Genomic DNA, 22,735 nt, shown 5'->3' with positions numbered 1-22,735 from the left:
TTCAGAACTTTAATTCCTTCTCAACCTGCATATCTGTAAAACCAATATATTTCCCACTAAAAACAACATCTAAAGTGCCTGGCATATTCCTCACACCCCAGCCCACCAGGGAAGCAGATCCCGCAAACGTTTCCCTGAACACACATGTGTGCACACATACCAGAGCTGGCCTTACTGTTAGGCAGAGTGAGACAGCCACCTCAGCCAGCAGATTCTGAGAGAAAAGAAGCGGCAGCAGTGCATTGGAGGCCAGGGCGTGCCACTCCTGGCCTGCCCCGAGCCCCCTAAATTTTCTGTCTTCTGTCATCAGGTGCAGCAAAGTCTGCTGCTCCACTGCCAGTGTTGAAATAAGATTCAACTGCCAGTCTACTTGACTTTTGTGCATGGAGCAGGGAGAGGTGTCATCTCATCCTTCATTTCAGGCAGCAAAATGTCTTGGGCCAGCCCACACACACACACACACACACACCAATGACAGTGGTGTAATGGTGGATTTTGAAGTGCAGGTGCTCATCGTGACAATCCCCATAGCCACTCCCCCAAGGAAAGTCCAAGAATTCAGGCAGCTGTGTTGTTCATAGAATCATAAAATCATTGAATAGTAGGGTTGGAAGGGGCCTACAAGACCATCGAGTCCAACCCCCTGCTCAGTGCAGGAATCCAAGTCAAAGCATCCCTGACAGATGGCCATCCAGCTTCATCTTGATGCCTCCAGTGTCGGAGAGCCCACCACCTCCCTAGGTCATTGGTTCTATTGTCATATTTTCCTGATGTTCAGCCGGAATCTGGCTTCCTGTCACTTGAGCCCATTCTTCCGTGTCCTGCACTCTGGGATGATCGAGAAGAGATCCTGGCCTTCCTTTCTGTGACAACCTTTCAACTTGAAAGGACTTGAAGAGCACTATCATATCTCCTCTCGGTCTTCTCTTCTCAAGGCTAAACATGCCCAGTTCTTTCACACTCTCCTCATAGGGCTTTGTTTCCAGTCCCCTGATCATCTTCATTGCCCTCCCCTGAACCCTCCCCAGTTTGACTGCATCCTTCTTAAAGTGTGGTGCCCAGAACTGGACACAGTACTCCAGATCAGGCCTAGTGCTGAGCAGAAGGGAACTAGTACTTCATGGGATTTGGAAGCTATACTTCTATTAATGCAGCCCAAAATAGCATTTGCCTTTTTTGAGCCACATCAGATTGTTGGCTTATATTCAGCTTGTGATCAACAACAATTCCAAGATGGTTCTCGCTTGTAGTATTGTTGAGCCAAGTATCCCCCATCTTGTAACTGTGCATTTGGTTTCTTTTTCCTAGGTGCAGAACTTGGCATTTATCCCTATTAAATTTCATTCTGTTGTTCTATATTGGCAAACTGGTTTTCATCTCTGCTAGAAGTCTGTTGTAAAGCTGATGGGTCTTAATTGCCCATTCAAGACCAACCCACCCCAAAATAGTTTTCATTACAACAGGGAACTATTTTGCATTACTACAGGGAACTATATATTATCATTGGGAAAAATCATTTTCCTTCTTCTACTATAAAAATAAGCTCAGAGGGAACAGGAATTCTGAGGTGGGTGGGAGAAGACGTTAGCATCCCTGCTAATGAAAAGGTGCTGCCCATTGCCCATTCAAGACCAAGCCACCCCAAAATACTTTTACAACAGGAACAATATATCATTGCTGGGGAAATTCATTTGCCCCCAGCCACTGTGAGGATTGCAGCTAAGTGCAGAAGGAACAGGAAGTCTGAGGAGATGGCAGATGACACCAGCATCTTGGCACTGTGTCCCTGTGAGCCCTGGCTCTACGACACCACTGCAGTTAAATTTATCAAGATAGTCCACTGTAAATAAACCTGTTGGGGACAAATTTGTAGGCCAAAGTGCCCTCCATTTCTCACTCTAGGGTCACCATGACTTACATGGGATGGTGGTTCCATACTGAGACTGTTCAGACATGATAAGCTTGTTTTTAAGACTGCGCCGGCCGACCCCCTGGGCGCCGATGAGAACCAAGGTTTTTCTGCGGAATGGGGGCATGCGTGCCACCTCTTCATAGATCAGCAATTCATGCCGGTCAAACTCTGCAGTGGAGGGGAAAGAAAAATCACTGTTCGCTGTAATGCATAGGAACCATGGTCATCTGAGGCTGGTGAGGAGCTACAGACATTATCCAAATAATTTGACAGGATTCAGCAAAAACTTGTTTGTATGAATTCAGCTTTGGCAGGACTTCCATATTTTCCTGTTGAAACTTGACTTTGAGGGATGCTTTTTAAAACCCACATTTTAAGCCTAGTTCATAAATTTTGAGGCAATATTGCTAAATGTAAACTTGCTTCCACTCCAACTCCCTAAATCCAAAACATCAATAATTGGGAATGCTGCCCCCCTTCAAAATCAGCCAAATATAAATTAGAATGTCTGCAAACAAATGTTGAGTCCAGAGAAGTGGCTTGCATTCGCCTCCCCACTTTGCTTTCAGCTTTAATGAATACTAAACATTATTCTTTTGAATGAGTCTTTATTTTTATAATGAGTCTCTGCAGAGGCATGTTTATATTTAACAATAGCTCTTTTCAGATGTTCAGTAAACATTTGTGTGTGTTTAAGTCGCTGAGGGGTGGGGGAAATACGATTACAATTGCTGTCATCATGGCTGATCTCCATGCATTAATCTAAAGGTTTGAATAGAGCCTACTTTTATACAACTGTAGATGTGTCAGCTCTATACACATGATCAGAGATATGGCATTTTGCAGGGTTTCCGATCATGTCAAGACAGACTATTCTATTCAGGTTGGGTGAAAAAATTTGTTCGGTTCATATTTCAGTATGAACTTACCAAACTCGCACTTCACAAATCTCAACACAAACCAAAACACAAACATTGAAAGCCATACTTTTCTGGAGTTTGCAATGCAGTTTGCAAAGCAACAAGCATAGAAAAACGCATACATTTGGGGGAAAACCTGTACAAAAATCTGTATATTTTGACAAATCTGCATGAAAATACATACAGATTTTCACGCAGACAAAAAAAAGGGTGGGGGGAGAAGAAATCACAGTCTGATGCACAGAAGCCAGAAGTGGGACAAGCAAGCACAATCCCAATCCTTCCCACCCCCACAGCCACCATGGATGTCTGAAAAGGGCTCACATCCTCTAAGGAATGAGTGAAACGTGTATACATAACTCTGACCACATGGGTGTGCAAAAGAAAGTTTCCCACAAAAGGCCACCAAGAAAAGTAAGTTTCTGCTCTTTCAGCCAGTGCCAAAAGGTGCTGTGGGTCCTGGATCCCACACACACTGTCTGACAGACAGTGCCATCAATTCTGCTTGCATTGCTCATTTGTTAAGCTGTGGAGGGAGGGTGGGGTTATCAGAGTCAACACTGGTGCCCCCAACTTCTGGTCCCAGTCTTGTAAAAGTTGTTGCTCAGTGCTCAACAACTGCTTTGCAGAGGGTGGAAGCTCTGCAAATACTTTTAGTTACCTGTTTGAGGACCAGTTGCTTTTTCTGGAGAGAAGTTGTCTTTAGAGATGCCAGGGAAATTCTCCCATTCCAGGCTTGCAAAAGAACTCCAAAGGTTTGGAAAGCCCACTACATCATAACAAGAACCCCCAAACAAATTTCCAGCTTCTCCCCTCCCCTGCCCATGTCCTCTGCCTTCCCCCATTCCCAAAAGCTGTGTCTGCCCAAACACACTCTCCTTTCCCTTCTTTTAAACTGGTTGTGATGGGAGCAGCAGTAAAGCCACACAGGGAGAAGAAAGGTTCATCTCTCCCTCCCCTGCATTGCAACATCATGCTATTTAAGCCATGCCAGGGTGTGGGGGACTACAGAAGATGTGGTTGTCCCAAGGGCTTCTGCAAGTGCAATTGCTTCTGCAGCTGGATGGAGAAATGAGAAGCACCAGACAGATCCCTTGCCTGCATTTTTTGTAGTCAGATACATCATCCTTTTCTTCTTCTTCCCACTGAGGCTTCCGCACAAGGCACCTGCCAGGAGGGGAAATGAGAGACTGAGCCAGGTTGAGAGAAAGGAAGCAGCTGGAAGGACGTGGAAGTAAGACCATGAGAATTATCTGCCACCTATTTGTGGGGGGGGGGGAGATGAATATCTGATTATGTATAACTGGGCAGAGTCATGGCCCAGGAAAGTAGTCCATACCAGAGATCACAGAATAATAGAATCATAGAGTAGTAGGGTTGGAAGGGGCCTATAAGACCAAGTCCAACCCCCTGCTCAATGCAGGAATCCAAGTCAGAGCATCCCTGACAGATGGCTGTCCAGCTTCATCTTGATGCCTCCAGTGTGGGAGAGCCCACCACCTCCCTAGGCAATGGGTTCCATTGTCGTCTTGCTCTAACAGTCAGGAAGCTTTTCCTGATGTTCAGCCGGAATCAGGCTTCCTTCCTGTCACTTGAGCCCATTATCCCATGTCCTGCATTCTGGGATGATTGAGATCCTAATGGGACAGTGGTTAAGTCATAGTAATTGTCCTCTGCTTGCACCCTGGGGCTCTGGGCTAAAATCCCACTTTCTTCCATGCTATTTTTCATGGATATGTTTAACAACAATTATTAGCAAGACAGCTAAATGAAATCCCCATATTTCTTCCAAAAATGGATGGTATTGCTTGGCAGTAGGGGATCTGTAAGACTATGTAATAGCTGTACACCAGAGGTAGGCAACCTTTTTGGGCTGTGGGCATATTTGGTAATTTCAAAATTACCACCACAAAATGGCCACCACAGGAGGGGTAGTTGGTCACAAAGGACAAGTAACCCACCCAAAGGAGTGTGTACATGGCAGAGGTGGGATCTGAGCCCCAACACATTAAACAACTCCTTTGAACCCATAGTTTTCAGCACCAACAGAAATCTTATACCACAGAAATCCCAGCTGCTGGTAAGAAAATATGCTAATTAAAACAAGTGGAAGGGGTAGGGTATCTGGGGGAACATTGGTGCCCATGGGTGCCACGTTGTCTATGCCTGCTGTACCCTTTAGGTGAGTATACAGCTTTTTGTGCTTTCTTCTGCCTTCCAAGTAGGAGGGCCCCTATACATATCAGGGCTGGCTTGCCACATTTTGAGGTAAATGAAGTGGCACACATAACCATCTAGAGATCCAGACCTCCCCCTCCCCCCCCCCATAAGACCACTACATCCAGAGTCTAAAATTATCTAACTGCATTACTGGTCTTAGGAAGAGTAATTTAGCATGTAACCATCAGAAGATTGAACTGAGAATCAATCAGGACATGGAAAGAGGAAGGAATGGGTGGAAGGGTCTTGTGCTTCCCAGGCCTTCCATACAGGCTGAGTGTCTGTGGTCTGCATCCAGCGTAGCCATTTGTGAATTGCCCCCCAAAGAAAGAATGCATCACCAAAAAAAGAGGACAGAAGAGGGCACTGTCTTGCATAAAATTTACATCTGTTCATTTATACGTAGATACAGAAATTTGTAAATAATTATTATAATTGAAATAGAAACAGAGTCTCTCTCACCATAGTGCATAAGACTGTGACCAGGAGACCTGTATGCCCGCCTATTCAGGCTGCTGTTCAGGTGCTAACTGTTGATGAGCAACAGTTCTTAGGACTCTTTATTTTAAAACCGGAATTGAACAGAACAGCCCTTCAAACAGTGGATGCCATCAAACAGAGGACAGTCGACTGGCAGCCCTTTCAATAGTGGATTGTCCTCTGTAAAAGAGGACACATGGCCACCCTATCTGCATCTTTGAATCTGGAAGTCTTGCGCCATGCACCACTCACTTTTTTGATGACTGTTTGTTAATGTCGACTAGCCCATTTCCCACTTGTCCCAAGCTGTTCTCATCCTGCTACTCGCAGGGGCCGTGTGCTTTTTACCTGATGATGGTGTGACTTCAAGGTCCCGCTTCACAAATGCCTTGCGTTTCTCCTCCAGCAGCTGGCTCGGGATCAGCCCTGCACTGCCGCCCTCCACGTGGCAGGCCTGCATTGACAAAGGTGAGTTTGAGCACCCCGTGGGGTCACCAAGAGGGCCATTCCACCCACCTAAATACCCAACTCCAATAATTTCTTTACACTCACATTTTTAACAGTTATAATAAAGGAGTTGTATCAAATAAATAAAGAAGCAGTAGGACCAGCATACTTATAACAATATCGAATGAAGAACAGGTCAGCTACTTTCCCCCAGCCTTGCATTATCCAGCATTCCCTCTCCTTAGCCAAGCCATCTCTTCTAAGCTCGTATCTACTGGGAGCAGTGTTGTAGCACAGCCAGAACTCACAGGGACACCATGCCAGCACTTTTTTATTAGTAAAGATACTGGTGTTATCTGCCATCTCCTCAAACTTCCTGTTCCATCTGCACTCAGCTGCAATCCTCACAGTAGCTGTGGGGAAATGAATTTCCCAGCAATTATATATTGTTCCTGCTGTAATGCAGAGTATTTTGGGGTGCCTTGGTCTTGAACAGGCAAATAAGAGCCACTAGCTTTACAAAAGACCTGCTCCTGGTGGAGATAGAACTGCTCGAACTGGTGTGTTGATATGGATCAACACGGCCACCTGCAGTTTTGGATTCTCCTTGTGGGAGGTGGCTATGGGGACAGTCATGATGAGTGTCGGCACTTCAACATTCACCACTACACCACTGACTGGGAGAGTCTGAGTACCTGAGGCTGGTGCATATATGCTAGTTTCTTTAAAATTGTATTTGAAGCATTTTTACCCAGGGGCTTGGTTGCTCGCTAAAATGATTGTTGGACAAGCCTACAAGGGCTCCATCTTGGCTGCCCTGAGCAACCTTGGGCATTTATGGGGAAAACGTGGCAGCTACCACAAAAAAAGGAATGTGTGAGTGCATATCTGGGGAGGGGCGGTATTCCATAGGTTCCCCTCCAAATCCCCGCAAACCAGTGTTTGGGCAGTGGAAGTTGGTGGCTCTGATGTCAGTAGGGTGATGAATCCACTCTGGGTTCAGTCAGAACCAGTCAGAACTCTCAAGGCACTGGTTCTGACTGAAACCCAGGGCGGATCCACTGCCCCACTGACATCGGAGCCACCAGCCTCCACTGCCCAAGATGACGTTGCATCTGGGCCATCTGTGTGTGAAGGAGCTGTGTTGCAGCCACCAGAGATTATTATTTTATTTTTTAAAGGAACTGCCACCAAAAGGTAGGTAAAAATTGACATGTAGCCCTCTCAAAAGACATCAAATTCACTCTCCTTTCATGGGCTAGAATTTGCTCCGCTCCTAAGGTTTGATCAAACGATATATTCGGGCAGTCCTCATCCCAAACCTAGTATATGGTGATTTCAATAATGCTGTGAAAAGCAGACGTTTTGAAACTATAAATAAAATCAACAACAACAACACATTCAGACTCTTGCCAAAGCTACAAGAGTCTTACGCTCATGGGCAGCCCTTTAACAGGTCCCTTCATCTCCTCATCACATTTCCATCTGAATACCAGTGTGATGTCATATAGTTTTCTTCACAAAATTCCCCCATGGGCCCCTGACAGTTTAAAAAAGTGTTCAGCACTATCAAGACACTCCAGTTCAGCGGGTGATTAAGCAAAATCCAGCATTTATTCAACTAGAGTGGACTAGACAGCTCTCTGCAAAGGCCAGAACAAGCGACCCATCAAGTCACCAAACTGAAAAACTAAGGGCACAATCCTATACTCGTTTAGACAGAAAAAAGTCCTGCAACGCCCAGCATTCCCCAGCCAGCCATGCTGGCTGGGGAATGCTGGGCATTGTAGGACTTTTATTCTGTCTAAACATGCATAGGATTGCATCCTTAAAGGTGTGATGGGCCATGTTTGGGGTTTGTGTTTGGAAATGAGAGGGGGAGAGGGGAGGAGATTAGAGTGTAGGGAAGGATTTGGAAGGGCAGTTAGGATGGCAGTTGGGATTTTGGTCACTTGACCGTCGGAGAACAGGGAGGGGATTAGCTGGGTGGGCATAGGGTGACTAGTTCTATTTGCATTCATCCCAGACTTCATTTTACTGTGAATTTGTTTTCACTGTTCTGCACATAAACACTCTGCCTGCTGTTAACGCTGAGTATGTGTCAGCAAACCCCCTGTGTAAGGAGTTCATCTACCCTGACACCTACCCCTTTACAATGCTGACAGTGCAGTAAGACCGTGGCGACGGATTAAGCCAGACACCTTCCCCCAACCTGGCACCCTCCAGATGTGTTTGACTACAATCCCCATCATCCAAAGCAAGCACAGGTGCCAGCTGGGGCTGACGGGAATTGTAGTCTCACACATCCAGAGGGCGCCAGGCTGGAGAAAGTTAGATTACGCCTTCCCTTCTGCTGCTTGATTATTAAAAGAAGCAGCACCATATCGACCGGTATAATATAGTATCTATTCTAAACAAAAGATAAAACTCTAAGTAGGCATTCCACTACCTCATTGTGCTGAGATGCCCGTTGCTGCTTCTATTCCTCTTCTGTAAATAGAGAATGGATTTCTCTGGTTACTCACCCTGTCTGATATCGTGGCTTGTTAAAGGGGGTGGATGGGTTTCTTGGCTGCAGACGGCTCTCCCTGAAGTTTGTCCGTGCTGAATCCCCCCACCCTACTAAGGCCTGATCCTGACCCTGCCCATGGCTCTGTCATCTGACACAAGGCCCCTACCTGCCACCAATTGGGATCATCCTGGTTGACGATCTGGAGAAGGTCTCCGGCAACAAACTTCAGACCAGCTTCCTTGCATGGGATGAGGTTGTCAGTGGCCGGATCATAGTCAAAGTGGGCCTTCACAAACACCTAAGGGAAAGAAGGGAAGTGGCTTGAGAAGTGTGTTTGTAGGATTTGGAGGGGGGGGGGAAGCAAAGGACCGATCCAAGAGTCGCTACAATCACTAACCAGCCAAGATTAAAACGAAGTGGACTTGAGGGCTACTGTAGACTGTGGCATTGGCCCCACAAACCAAGGAATCGAGAAAACGATGCTGTAAATGTAAAGTTGATTTGAAAGAGAAGAGTTACAGGGAAATGCCAACAAGACACTTCTGCCCATTTCAAATATCCTATTCTGTGGCTGATAGCTCTGCTAGTCCCGATGTTGCAAGCCATCTCACCACCTCCCCCCTGCTTTTTTTTATTTCCCCAGGCTTTTTAATCAGGAGGATCAGGGTTGAATGCCTCTTTGCACCTGCTGTCTTGCCATTTGTATTGATTTATTGATATTTGGTGTTTTTTATTACTTCATTGTTCTTATTATTTTGTCAAGTGCTCTGAAGGGCAGGCATTTTCAAAACAAACAAACAGACTATCCTCCATGGAATGTGCATGCCACATTTCAGGAGTCTGGATGTCACAGTCTCGGAGCCATGGTGTTGAACAGACAGACAGGCAGACACACGCATACATACTCTTTTATTTAGGGATGGATGAGAATTTCATTTTGGTTTGCAAATCACTAAAAATGCTTGGTTCATGAATAGACGCGCACATTCCCCAAAAACGTTCCCAAATTCCCAAAATCGCATTCATGTTCAGAAAATGTGCACTTAAAAAATGGGCAATATTAAAAATGCACAACATTAAAATGTACAACTTTTGAAAAATCCACACTTTTCCTGCTCAAAGAAACTGAAGAACAGTTCTCAAATGAGAAGGGACGCAAGCCGAACCAAGCTTTGAAGTAAAGTTTGGAGAATTTCAGAGAGCTAGAGCACCCCTAGTTCTCCTGTCCTTTCCTTTATTATTAAAGTTTTCATTGGAACATCGTCATCATAATTAATCATTATTATCATCACCCACAACAACAGTGCCCTTGTGGACTGAAAAGAACAATCCAGCAGTCAAGGAGAAAATCCGCAAAGCTGTTGGAAAGCCAGCGAAGCAGGAATATGGTCAGTACAGTACCCAATTTTCCAGCCATTGCTTCTCGGAACAATGATTCCTGGTGGTGGAAGGCAGTGAGCGAAAAATACTTGAATGTTGTTGTTGTAGTAGTAATCACAGCCTCCTTTTATTTGCATCCGCGAGAGGCACAAAGTGCTGACATCTCCTGGGAAACAGGTCATATCTGAGCCTGTCTGTCGAGACCATTTTACTCGCTCCCCACCCCTGCTGCCCCAATCCGAATGCTTGCAGAGATGAAACACAGGCAGATGTTTGCAAAAGAAACTCACAGGCTCAGGACTTATTCAGCAGCCAAGGGAGAAGAGAATCCCAGCTCACATCCTCTCTCTAAACTCCCACTCCTGCAGCCCAAATTTAAGTTCCACAATGAACCGTATCGGGGTTCAAACTTGCCTTCACTTCACAGATCCTATGATCTGGGAGGCCAATGGGGACAGGCTGTCGATCCTAAGGGAAAGACAGTTTGCATGATGCAGGCCCAAGACATTTTGCTGCCTGGGATGGAGCAGCAAATGCTGCTTCCCCCATGATGAGGTGCACTGTACCAGGGCTGGCATCAAAGGTGGGCATGGTCAGGCACCTGCCAAGGGCCTACACTCCAGTAGGGGCCCACGGACAAAAACTGCCTGGACTTGCTCCTCCTCTTCACCACTGCAACCTGCTTGTTCACCTGCCTCTCACTGGGGTCCAGACAACTGTGTTGGTAAGAAGGAGGAATAGTAGATGCCCTGCCTGCTTGCTCACCGACTCACTACCTGTCAAGTGACCAAGCAAGTAGCAACAGTGATGAGAAAGAGGATGAGGAGCAAGAGCAACTGGTGACAACGATGGCGGCAAGGGAGACTCCCTGAGGGAGGGGACCTACTGAGGGTGTCTTGTCCAAGGGCCATCAAGAATCTGGAGCCAGCACTGCATAGTACCCATGGTCAGTCAAGTTATTTTGGCACCTGAGGCAGAAAATCTCACAACCTCCTGTCTCTCACCCTGGCTTTAAAAAGTGCAACAATAATACATTAAACAGCTAACCATCCGGTGCTCTTTCATGACACTCAAAATCAACGGTCTGAGGCAGCCACCTCACTCTGCCTTATGGTAGGGCCGGCCCTGCTCTAGGAGCGAACTCTGGCATTGAAATCAGACTGACGTCACGAGCAAAGCTTGAACTGCAGAGAGGCCTGAGGCGGGAGGTTAACTTGAAGAAGGTGTGTGAGAGATGTTTTATTACAAGTACTGACCCAGCTTTGGGGCTTGGTTTAATTTAGAGCCAAACTACATGTTACATCAGCTTTCCCCAACCTGGCACCCTGTAGGTGGGTCAGACTGCAAGTCCCATAATTCTCAGGTAGCATTAGCCGATGCTGGCTGGGGATTATGGGAGTTGTAGCCCAACACATTTGGAGGGCATCAAGTTGGGGAAGGCTGTGTTACATGTTGCAGACATGTATAACTGCAGCCCAACAGCTTTGGTGGCAAGTGCTTGAAAAGCCAATTTGGAAAGGGATAACTGAGACCAGGGAAGTAGTGGATGAGTTGGGGGGGGGGACCTTCTCTGTCTGTTTCCCTGCTTTAAGTCACACCACCAACAGTTTCTTCAGTGTCAGGTCCAAAAAGATGTGTTTGTGCGGGGGGTGGGGATGGCAGCCAGTTCATGAAGCTAATATGGCATCAGGAAAGGCTTAAATGCATGACATAAATGCAGCCCCCCTTTACTTTTGCATTCTCAATTGCCCCCCATACCAAAACAAACTGGGCACTTGCGCTATAGATATAGGTGTTTACTCCTCCTTTGGCATTGTGCCAAAAATTTCTCCCACCTATTTTTTCAACCATTCTCATTCAATTTGATAGAAGAGAAATTGCTTTTGAAAATAAATTCGATGGTGAAGAAATTTTGGAGAAATTCTCGTGGGCTGAGTTTGGGTTTCCTGGGCTTACCTTACTTAGGAGGTGGCCGAGGAGTGAGTACAAGTGTCCTGTTTTGAATTGTACAATCATCTCTCCGGCAGCCTGTAGCCTCCTCAGCTTCCTGCACTTCAATCAAAGCCCAGTTTAAGGCACCATGAGGTAATTCCTCCCATAGGGCTTTTTCAGATCAGGACTTGCAGGCAGCCTGGGAGGCTCGCTGTGATTGGGTAAGCTCAGAAATGCCACAAAAGTACATTATAAAACATCCTGAATGAGGCAGAACAATTAAAGCCTCTTTCATGGGGGCAGAAAACTTTCAGGAAATGGGAGGACGGATTTCGGCAGAGCACTAACTCCTCCACCTCATCCCTGGAGCTAGACACAACACTGACCCCACCTGCATTGCAACCCCCCCCCCCAAACCCTTAGAATAAAAGAAAGAAGCTGTGCTACAAGCCCTGCCAATGGGGAGCCCTACCTGTGAGAAACTGAGGAGAATTTCTCCTCCCACTGGAGAAATTCTGTGAAATTTCTCTGCCTACAAGTAAGGTGGAGAATGTCAAGAGGCCATTTGCACACAGCTCTATCCCAAACAGCCTGACACAGACACACATTTCCCCACCGCCTTTTCTCGGGCTGTATTGAGCGGCCATCCATTTTTAATGCTCATTGCCGTGAAATAATCCTCTTTGCTTCCACAAAGGAGCAGGATTATAGCCAAATGAAAACAAGCATCCCTTGCCTCCATCACTGCTAGCGTCATCCTCCCCTCCCCCTGCGCCCCTCCCCTTTGCAATCAGCACTAGCTTTATGGCGGGGAGCTAGCTGTGGCTAACTCATTATATGGTCCTTCATGTGCACCTGCTCTCTCTCCCTCGCTCTCGCTCTCTCTGGGATGCTTTTAACATCACCAGACACTATTCTGAATCCACTTTGGTGTCATCACACAAATGCATGCTCCAGCATTCTGTACAAACAACACACATATGCCCCCAAATCAAATCATCTTCCATTTTATCCCCGCCGTTCCCTGCCTGTTGCATTTTATGCTGAATCTGAACATTGAAACCAATCCCACAGGATCCACATTTCAGGGAAATCCACACACAGGAAGTGGTAAAGCAGCCTTCCCCAATGTGGTGCCTTCCTAATGTGTTGGACTAGAGCTCCCAGAATCCCCAGCAAGTGTGGCCAATGATCAGGCATCAGGGGAGTGGTAGTCCAATACACCTGGAGGGTGCTGGCAGAGCACGGGGATGCTGCAAACATTTGATCCCGGGCATTCACAAAGGCTAGCACCTCTGATCACAGGCTTGCAAACAGGACTGGGACCCGAGAGATATGCTGCAGAATGTGAGGCAAGAACCTCCCAGGCTACACTGATGGGATGGTTAGATATATTCCAGGTGTCCTGTTTACCATTATGCTAGTCAGGATGTACCTACTCATGATGGTTATGTGGTGTCTCCAAGATCAGAAGCGGTATCCCTTCCAGTACCAGCTGTGGGGGACTGGCTTTAGAAAGGGTGTGAAGACACTTCTTAAAAAATAGCCTTTTAAATTATGTGGTTTTAATGTTTTACTGTTTCTAATGCTCTTGTTCTTTATCGTTTAACAGTTCTGCTGTTTTAAATGGTTGTACGCTGCCCTGGTGGCTTTTTAGCAAATATGGCAGTGCATAAACGTTAACAACAATATAAGTGGGAGAGGGATGTTGGTTTCATGTCCTGCTTCTGGGATTTTCAGAGAGATCTGGCTGGGGCTTGAGTCTGATCCTTCAGGGCTCTTCATATGCTCTTACTAGGAACAGTCCCTGTCTCTTTAAATTTAAATGTCCCTATTCTGACCTTTGGGGGAAGCCTCATTAAATTTTTAAGTGACTTGCTAGCATTATTCTTCAAGGTCCAGTTCCTCCCCAGGGTGTCTAGGAGTTAAATCTCTCAGTCACTGGGTGGTTGTTTTTGGTCCAAATCCGCAAATCAGGTTGTTTTTGGTCCATGTTCCCTTTGCATGCGTTAGCCCAGGGTAGGCAACCTTTTATGTGTGGATTATCCATCATTCCTGCATGGATAATCTGTCAGAGGCCACATGTCAGCAGTGGAGGGGGCTGAAGCCAGTGGTGGGCAAGGCCAGAGCCAAAAGTGGGTGGGTCACCTCTTTTTCTTGTCCTGCCACCCCCTTTCTCCCTCTTCTTCCTTCCCCAGCAGCAGTCTGCCAGGGAAAGTATAGATCATTGTTGTCAGAGGTCTGAACTGAACTGATCACATGCAGAGCGCTTTTGAAATTAGGCTGAAGACCTCATGAAATTAGGCCGAGGGTCACATGTTGCCCAACTCTGTGTTAATTCACAAATCTCTCCCATTCCATTTCTGCATTCAACTGTGAATTTTTTAAGTACAAAATCCACACATTTGTATTTAAATACCCATTTCCAAACATTTCCCTCAAGATACCCATTTTTAAATGTGTTTCCCCTCAAGATATCCATTTCTATTGCGCCTCAAAATGTAAACGTTTAAACTTACTTCCCTTAAAATACACATTTCTGAACGTATTTTATCTCAAAATATGCATTCTTGAACGTATTTTATCTCATATTTCCTCTCAAAATATGCATCACTGAACAGGTTTTGATACATTTCAACTGCCAAGAACTGTGTCACAGCATTCAAACAAGTGTGACACCTGGTAGCTTCCTAAGTTCTGATCTGCATATTAGTCCAATAGGTGGAGATCAGGTCAGCCTGGCCTAAAATAGTTTGCTGTCTCAGGAGGAACTGCAAACTGTGCCACCCACCTTCAACTCACAGTGCATAGTACCCAAGGCTGGCCAAATAATTTTGGCTTATGAAACAAATTATCTCACAAGCACTTCTTCCCTCCCTGGCAGTAAAAATACAATAGCAACAAATTAAATAAGTATTTTCTGCCCTTTCATAACACCCTGAATCTGCTGCCTGAGGAGGCCACCTCACTCTGCCTTATGGTAGTGGCCAGCCCTGGGATCAGGTCAGTTTGTATCAGAATTCGCAAACGTACAATTCCTCAAGCATCCCTAGTTACTTACAGATGTGTTCCTATTTGGAGGGTGGAAGCTGCACGTTCACTCACATATATATTTTTAGCACATTGTTTCGCTTTCTCTTACCCTGCCCATGCTAAACTTAATAAACTGCCCTTTCGCTGCTTGTAAATGGGCAGAGAGTGTTGCCTGACTTAGGCTGCAATTGAACTCAGTGGGACTGACTTCTGAGTAGACATATATAGGGTTGCACTATTAGCCAGGCAACAACTCTTAATGAAGCTTGATTGCCGATAACCTTTCAGTACCGGGTTACAATGTACTTATCCACTCAAGCATTTCAAAGTGTTAACGCTGGCTTCTATTTAGTTTCTCTGCTGTTTTTAATGCTTCTGATTTGCTTTTATTGCAATGTTTTGTGGTTTTATTGTCCTACATTGTGGCTTATTTTGGTTTTTGTGCCTCTTGTGTATCGCCCTACTAGCCTAGGATAAAACAGATTGACTTTTAAGCCAGCAATTTATCACTAATGTGGTCAAATCTGAAGTGATCTCAGAAGGTAGCAAGCCTTGTCTAATTCTCCTCTTGCACTCCGAAGGACTGTGAGACTGAAGGAGGCAGTGCTGGGGTTCCCCAGGGAGTAAAGTCCAGACTGGTTCAGATCCAAGAGGCTGGATCTCTGATTCCCGAGCAGACATTTGCTCATGGCAATTTAGGGCTTCCCAAAACCAGGTTACCAAAGGAATGTACGACAACAAGTCTATAGCTTCCCACACTCATGGGAACATTAGTGGGCCACGTGTAATTGAGTTGACATATGCTTATTAAATTCTTACACCACTTTGCCCAAAGCACCCAAGCATTAACTCACTTTTCAAGGAGGGGTGAGGGTGATGGAGCAGAACAGAAAAGGAGCATGGGGAAGGAGGATTGTGGCAGAGGCCTTGTCACAAGGACAGGCTGAGGCGGCAGGGTTTTCTCTCTCCCCTATTCGGAATGTGCCAGGGATGAGGAGTTAAAGCTTTCAGCCTCTGTTAGGGATGGACAAATCTGTCAATTTTTGGTTGTCACTTTCATATGTTTTAATCTATCATTCCATTCTATTGCACTTGTGCGCTAATCAGTGATTTTTTAATAAGTCTCAAAATGCATATGTAAATATTATTTAAATGCATATTTTCTTTCCAAATACTATTTAAATGCATAGTTTGATACATTTAAATTGCCAGGAACTGTGCCACACATTGCATAATCAGCTGGAAAGCTAAATTCCAATCTGCAAATTAGTTGGAGAGCAGAGCCAGCCCTACCATTAGGTAAAATGGGGCAGCCTCCTCACCGCGGGAGCAGTGTCAGGGTGTTGGAGGAGACGTGGCCTGCCCTCTGCCCTGTGAGGTAGTCTGCTGACCTCAGGTGCGGTGAAGGATGCTGTCATGTCACCCATGCTGAAGTAAGATTCAGAGCCGAACTACACGCTATATTAATCATGTTGCATGTAGCTGAGGCTTATCTTTTTATTTACTCTTGTGTAAGCTGGCGTAGCCCCAATTCAGATTGGGAATACTATGCTCTGAGAGAAGAGGATTAAACCTTCCCCCACATACACACCCCCTTCATGGATCACTGCCTTGTTGTGGCGAAGGGGCTTGCGTAACTCAGTGAAGCCATAAGCTATGCTGTGCAGGGCCACCCAAGACGGACAGGTCATGGCAGAGAGTTCTGACAAAATGTGGTCCACTGGAGAAGGAAATGGCAACCCACTCCAGTATTCTTGCCAAGAAAACCCCATGGAACGTATCACAAGGCTAAAAGATATGACGCCGGAAGATGAGCCCCTCAGGTCAGAAGGTGTCCAATATACTACTGGGGAAGAGCAAAGGGAATTTCCAAGTAGCGCCAGAAAGAGTGAAGCGGCTGGGCCAAAGCCGAAAGGACACTCAGCTGTGGATGTGTCTGGTGGTGAAAAGAAAATCCGATGCTGTAAAGAACAATATTGTTTAGGAACCTGGAATGTCAGATCAATGAATCAAGGTAAGCTGGAGGTGGTCAAACATGAGATGGCAAGATTGAACATCGACATCTTGGGAATCAGTGAACTAAAATGGATAGGCATGGGCGAATTTAATTCAGGTGACCATCATATCTCCTATTGTGGGCAAGAATCCCTTAGAAGAAATGGAGTAGCACTCATAGTCAACAAAGGGTGGGAAAAGCAGTACTGGGGTACAATCTTAAAAATGATAGAATGATCTCAGTACGAATCCAAGGCAAACCATTCAACATCACAGTAATTCAAGTCTATGCCCCAACCACTGATGCCGAAGAAGCTTAGGTTGATCGGTTCTATGAAGACCTACAACACCTTCTAGAACTAACACCAAAAAAAGATGTCCTCTACATCATAGGGGATTGGAATGCTAAAGTAGGAAGTCAAGAAATCACTGGGATAACAGGCAGGCATGGCCTTGGTGTACAAAATGAAGCAGGACAAAAGCTAATAGAGTTTTGCCAAGAGAACACACTGATCATAGCAAACACTCTTTTCCAACAGCACAAGACATGACTCTACACATGGACATCACCAGATGGTCAATATTGAAATCAGATTGATTATGTCCTCTGCAGCCCAAGATGGAGAAGCTCTATACAGTCAGTCAAAACAAGGCCTGGAGCTGACTGTGGCTTAGATCATGAGCTTCTTGTTGCAAAATTTCGGCTTAAATTGAAGAACGTAGGGAAAACCACTAAACCATTCAGGTATGACCTAAATCATATCCCTTATGAATATACAGTGGAGGTGAGGAATAGATTTCAGGGATTAGACCTGATAGACAGAGTGCCTGAGGAACTATGGACGGAGGTCCGTAACATTGTTCAGGAGGCAGCAACTCAATCCATCCCAAAGAAAAAGAAATGCAAGAAAGCCAAGTGGCTGTCTGATGAGGCTTTACAAGTAGCTGAGGAAAGAAGGGACAATATATCCAACTGAATGCAGAGTTCCAGAGAATCGCAAGGAGAGACAAGAAGGCCTTCTTAAATGAACAATGCAAAGAAATCAAGGAAAACAACAGAATGGGAAAGACTAGAGATCTCTTCAAGAAAATCGGAGATCTCAAGGGAACATTTGCAAAGACGGGCATGATAAAGGACAAAGAAGGCAGGGACCTAACAGATGCAGATGAGATTAAGAAGAGGTGGAAAGAATACACAGAAGAACTATACAGGAAAGATCTGAATGTCCCTGATAGCCATGATAGTGCGGTCACTGAACTTGAGCCGGACATCCTAGAGAGCGAAGTCAAGTGGGCCTTAGGAAGCATTACTAACAACAAAGCTAGTGGAGATGACAGTATTCCAGCTGAGCTATTTAAAATCCTAAAAGATGATGCTGTTAAAGTGTTGCATTCAATATGCCAACAAATTTGGAACACTCAACAATGGCCGCAAGACTGGAAAAGGTCAGTTTACATTCCAGTTCCAAAGAAGGGCAATGCCAAAGAGTGTTCCAACTACCGCACAATTGCGCTCATTTCACATGCCAGCAAGGTGATGCTCAAAATCCTACAAGCTGGGCTTCAGCAGTATGCGAACCGAGAACTACCGGAAGTACAAGCTGGGTTTCGAAGAGGCAGAGGAACTAGAGATCAAATCGCCAACATTCGCTGCATCATGGAGAAAGCAAGAGAATTCCAGAAAAACGTCTATTTCTGCTTCATTGACTACGCTAAAGCCTTTGATTGTGTGGATCACAACAAACTCTGGCAAATTCTTAAAGTGATGGGAGTACCAGACCACCTTACCTGTCTCCTGAGAAACCTGTACGAGGGCCAAGAAGCAACAGTAAGAACCAGACATGGAACAACCGAGTGGTTCAAAATTGGGAAAGGAGTACGACAGGGCTGCATATTGTCACCCTGCTTATTTAACTTATATGCAGAGTACATCATGAGAAATGCCGGGTTGGATGAATCAGAGGTCGGAATTAAGATTGCTGGGAGAATTATCAACAACCTCCGATATGCAGACGATACCACCCTAATGGCAGAAAGCGAAGAGGATCTGAAATGCCTCTTGTTGAGGGTGAAAGAGGAGAGTGCAAAAGCTGGTTTGAAACTCAACATTAAAAAAACTAAGATCATGGCATCTGGCCCTATCACTTCCTGGCATATAGAAGGGGAAGAAATGGAAGCAGAGACAGATTTTACTTTCTTGGGCTCCAAGATCACCACAGACGGTGACTGTAGCCATGAAATTAAAAGACGCTTGCTCCTTGGGAGGAAAGCTATGGCAAACCTAGACAGCATAGTAAGAAGCAGAGACATCACCTTGCCGACAAAGGTCCGTCTAATCAAAGCTATGGTTTTCCCAGTAGTAATGTATGGCTGTGAGAGCTGGACTATAAGGAAGGCTGAGCGCCGAAGAATTGATGCTTTCGAACTGTGGTGCTGGAGAAGACTCTTACGAGTGCCCTGGACTGCAAGGAGGTCAAATCAGTCCATCCTAAAGGAAATCAACCCTGAGTGCTCATTGGAAGGACAGATACTGAAGCTGAAGCTCAAATATTTTGGCCACCTAATGCGAAGAGAAAACTCTCTGGAAAAGACCCTGATGGTGGGAAAGACCGAAGGCAAAAGGAGAAGGGGACGGCAGAGGATGAGATGGCTAGATAGCATCACCAATGCAATGAATATGGACTTGAGCACACTCCAGGAGACAGCGCAGGACAGGAAGGCCTGGCGTGCTATGGTCCATGGGGTCACGAAGAGTCGGACACGACTGAACGACTGAACAACAACAACACATACACACACCACACTGTTTGCTTCCCAAAATCCCACCCCACCCATTTTCTTTTAACAACAACAAAAAAGGCCTCCATTGGAAAAAAAAACAAAACACCTCCATTGAAAAAAGCCTCCTACTATCTTGTCATAATGACCCTCTGCTGAAGAAGATGCAGCTGGGGTGGCCATGAGTCTGCCTGGAAAGGAAGATCTTGGCAGCATGGCTTGTCTGCATGCAGCTATGCCAGAGCATGGTGCCATTTCTGTGAACATCGTTAACCAGATGAGAATTTCTGGTCTGCCCCAGATCTGCACCAGATCTGCACCAGTACTTTTTTATTAGCAGGGATGCTGGTGTCATCAGAATTCCCTGTTCCCTCTAATCTGAGCTGCAATATCTTGTTCTCTGACATAACGCCAATAATTTGGGGATGGCTTGGTCTTGAAAGAGTAATTAAGCTTTAGAAAAGACCTGCTCCTGGTTGAGTTGAAAACTACTAGTTGATGTGGCTTCAACACAACTGCCTGAATGTTTGGGATCTCCTTGGGGGCATGGCTAGGGGGGTTGTCGTGGGGAGTACCTGCACTTCAAAGTTTTCCCTGACAGCACTGCTGGGTCTGGACTGAAACCATTGAAAGAAAGTAGAATGGCTTTGGGTCCACCTGAAAAGAAGTAAGATGCCTACAATATTCCTTATGGAAAGAGAACAGAAGAAGTAACATTTGGATAGATCCACTCAAGGTAGTTCAGTTTAGTGGTGGAGCACATCCTTTGCTTGCCATTGGGCCCTAGCATTTCCAGTTAAAAGGATCAAGTAACAGGCGAAGAGAAAGACGTCCACCAGAGATGCTGGAAAGCTGCAGGTGGCGGGGGACTCTGCTTCTCCCAGCACTGACTGAGAAGTCCTTTAATTGCTTCTTGTCACCCCCAACGGAGATGGCAAAAGGCGTGCAAATGAGGGGACTGACTGGGCTGGCACTGGGAACATCCGCTCATCCCAGCACCAGCCGAGTCCCTTTCTCTGTGTTGAGAGAGGCATGTAACTCCATGTCCCTGTCAGCACGGAGAAAAGCAAAATGGATGGGGGTGGGGTGATGATATCAGTGGGTGTGGCCATGTCCACTGAAGTCACCCAAGCCATGAAGGCCCTGGTAGGAGGCAATTCATCCCCCCACCATAAAGTGGTTCAGGATCCCTGCTCTATATGGTCATAATGGGGCTGGTTTCTATAGGACTCTTTGGCAGGGATGTATGAAAATTTTGTCTGCACTCACAAAACAGTAGGGATGCTGGAGAAATTTGAGATGAACCAAAATGAGCTAGGATTTCTAAGAATCCAACCTGCAGAATTCGCTGTGGAGTGACCCCTCAAGCCGCACGGAGTCCATGGACTTTCGGATGACTTTTTTATTTTCCCGAAATTTATGCATATAAATTCGCAGGAAAATATGTACATTTCTGCTGAGGAAACATTGAATGGAATGGGGGACAATACACAAAATGTGATGTACCAAGGTAAATTATGTAAATACTTCGTAATTATTTGTGTATTTTTCTACATGACAAAAAAAATATATTTGCATCCGTCTGTGGACGGACAATGGAACAAAAGTCACCTGACAATCCATGAAAGATGGACAGAGTGGATTTTACACAGTTCGTACATCCCTACAAAACAGTCAAGCATGCCCCATTCACAACCTCCAACGTGAGCAGGAGAGTATGTTCTCTGAAAATGTTCACAAATTCCTGAATATGTGCTTGTGTTCAAAAATTGTGCACATTTCAGAGAAAAAGCAGTTTGAAATGGCACAATTTAAAAATATGTGCAATTTCTCACTTTACGGGGGAAAGTAGCGGAACTTTGAAAAATACAGAATGGTGCAAAATGTTCCCATTTGTGGAACTCGAACAGCGACTGCAAGTGCTTGCAGAAATTGCAGGAGAGACAAGCCTCAAGTTGAGCTGGGCAAACGTGAACATTGCTTGTATATAGGATAAGACCTATCCCTAGTCTTTTGCTGATTTTAAAAACAATGTCTGTCATCTGAGGCGGTCTTAAAATCTGGGATGCAAAGATGGCAATGCTTTGCTTATGCAAAAACATTCCCTTTTGTCCATTGTGAGCACTGTAGCAACAGGAGCCTCTAAACAAGACTATTTGTCATAGTTTAGAACACAGGCAGACATTTCTGCATTCGCAGAGGAGTCTTGGGATCCTAAGGCAGTGGAGACCCTTTCCCTTAACCATCTCAGAAAGCAGCAACTGAGTCAACCCCTCTGCCAAAGATTTCTGCAAGTGACAAGGAGAAAGACTATTAAGGTTCTGTGATGCCTCCAGGTGTTCCACAGGGGGTCTCTTTGTCCACATCCTCAGAGACTAATGATGTGTCCCCCAGATCTTCTGGGGACCCTGCGATTTTCAACATCAGTCCAGGGACAGCAGGAGATATCACAGCCTTGCCATAGCATATGCTTCAGGAACAGAGCATGCTCCCTTCAGTTGACAACAGAGCTCCCCCCACCAGGGAGGTGTGGCCTGGGATATACCGCCCCCCCCCCGAGTAAAAAACAGAACCATTTCAGCCTTCGCTAGATTCCAGACTAGAGCAACACTTCAGGTTCCCAGCTCCTTGACCTAGGCACTGCTGGTTAATGCAGTCTCATCTATCACTCCCACAGTGCACTGACCAAGGTGCTGAGTTTGGACGTCCACTTCATTCCACTCTTTGGCTGCCTGTTGAGCTTGACAGTCCATCCATAGTTGGGAATGCTGGTTCTCTCCCATATGGCTCTGGCAATGGCTCCTCTGTAAGTCCCAGATATGTATAGGAGACCATCCATGCCACATGTGCAAATGTCGAAGACACACAAAAATGCAAAGTGCTTTGCATTTATCATGTCTTCTTCCCTAGAGATCCATGGTCTTAAGGTTTTGTTGATTAACTGATGGTGGTTAGATTTTAATTTTAATAGGTGGAGCTGCAAGTTAAGGGCACGCTTGTTTATTTTTGGAGGCTATTTAAATTCTTCATGAGTTTCAGTAGCAGTGAAAAAAGCTGAAAATATGAATGGTGCTTTTTCCTTCTAACAATGACAAGTAACTTTTAGTATTAAATGGTAAGCTATCA

The 22,735-nt window shown here is 45.5% G+C and overlaps 1 protein-coding gene across 1 annotated transcript in view; it reads right to left on the bottom strand.

The window, feature by feature from the left end:
* The window catches only part of MPP2 (MAGUK p55 scaffold protein 2), a 56,527-nt gene that overhangs the window by 6,000 nt on the left and 27,792 nt on the right, over positions 1 to 22,735 (bottom strand). Inside the window, exons 6-9 of the mRNA XM_084808265.1 lie at positions 8,658 to 8,789; positions 5,881 to 5,986; positions 3,931 to 3,999; positions 1,919 to 2,080 (exon numbers count right to left, since the gene is read on the bottom strand). Of these exons, the coding sequence (XP_084664391.1) occupies positions 1,919 to 2,080; positions 3,931 to 3,999; positions 5,881 to 5,986; positions 8,658 to 8,789 (469 nt within the window). The remainder of the gene's footprint in view (positions 1 to 1,918; positions 2,081 to 3,930; positions 4,000 to 5,880; positions 5,987 to 8,657; positions 8,790 to 22,735) is intronic.

The sequence above is a fragment of the Heloderma suspectum genome, chromosome 6 (assembly GCF_057233095.1).
Source record: "Heloderma suspectum isolate Gila_16-S chromosome 6, 16-S_ref, whole genome shotgun sequence".
Taxonomy (NCBI): Eukaryota; Metazoa; Chordata; class Lepidosauria; order Squamata; family Helodermatidae; genus Heloderma; species Heloderma suspectum.
The sequence above is the reverse complement of the archived record's forward strand: the minus strand, read 5'-3'. Positions and strand labels throughout refer to the sequence as shown.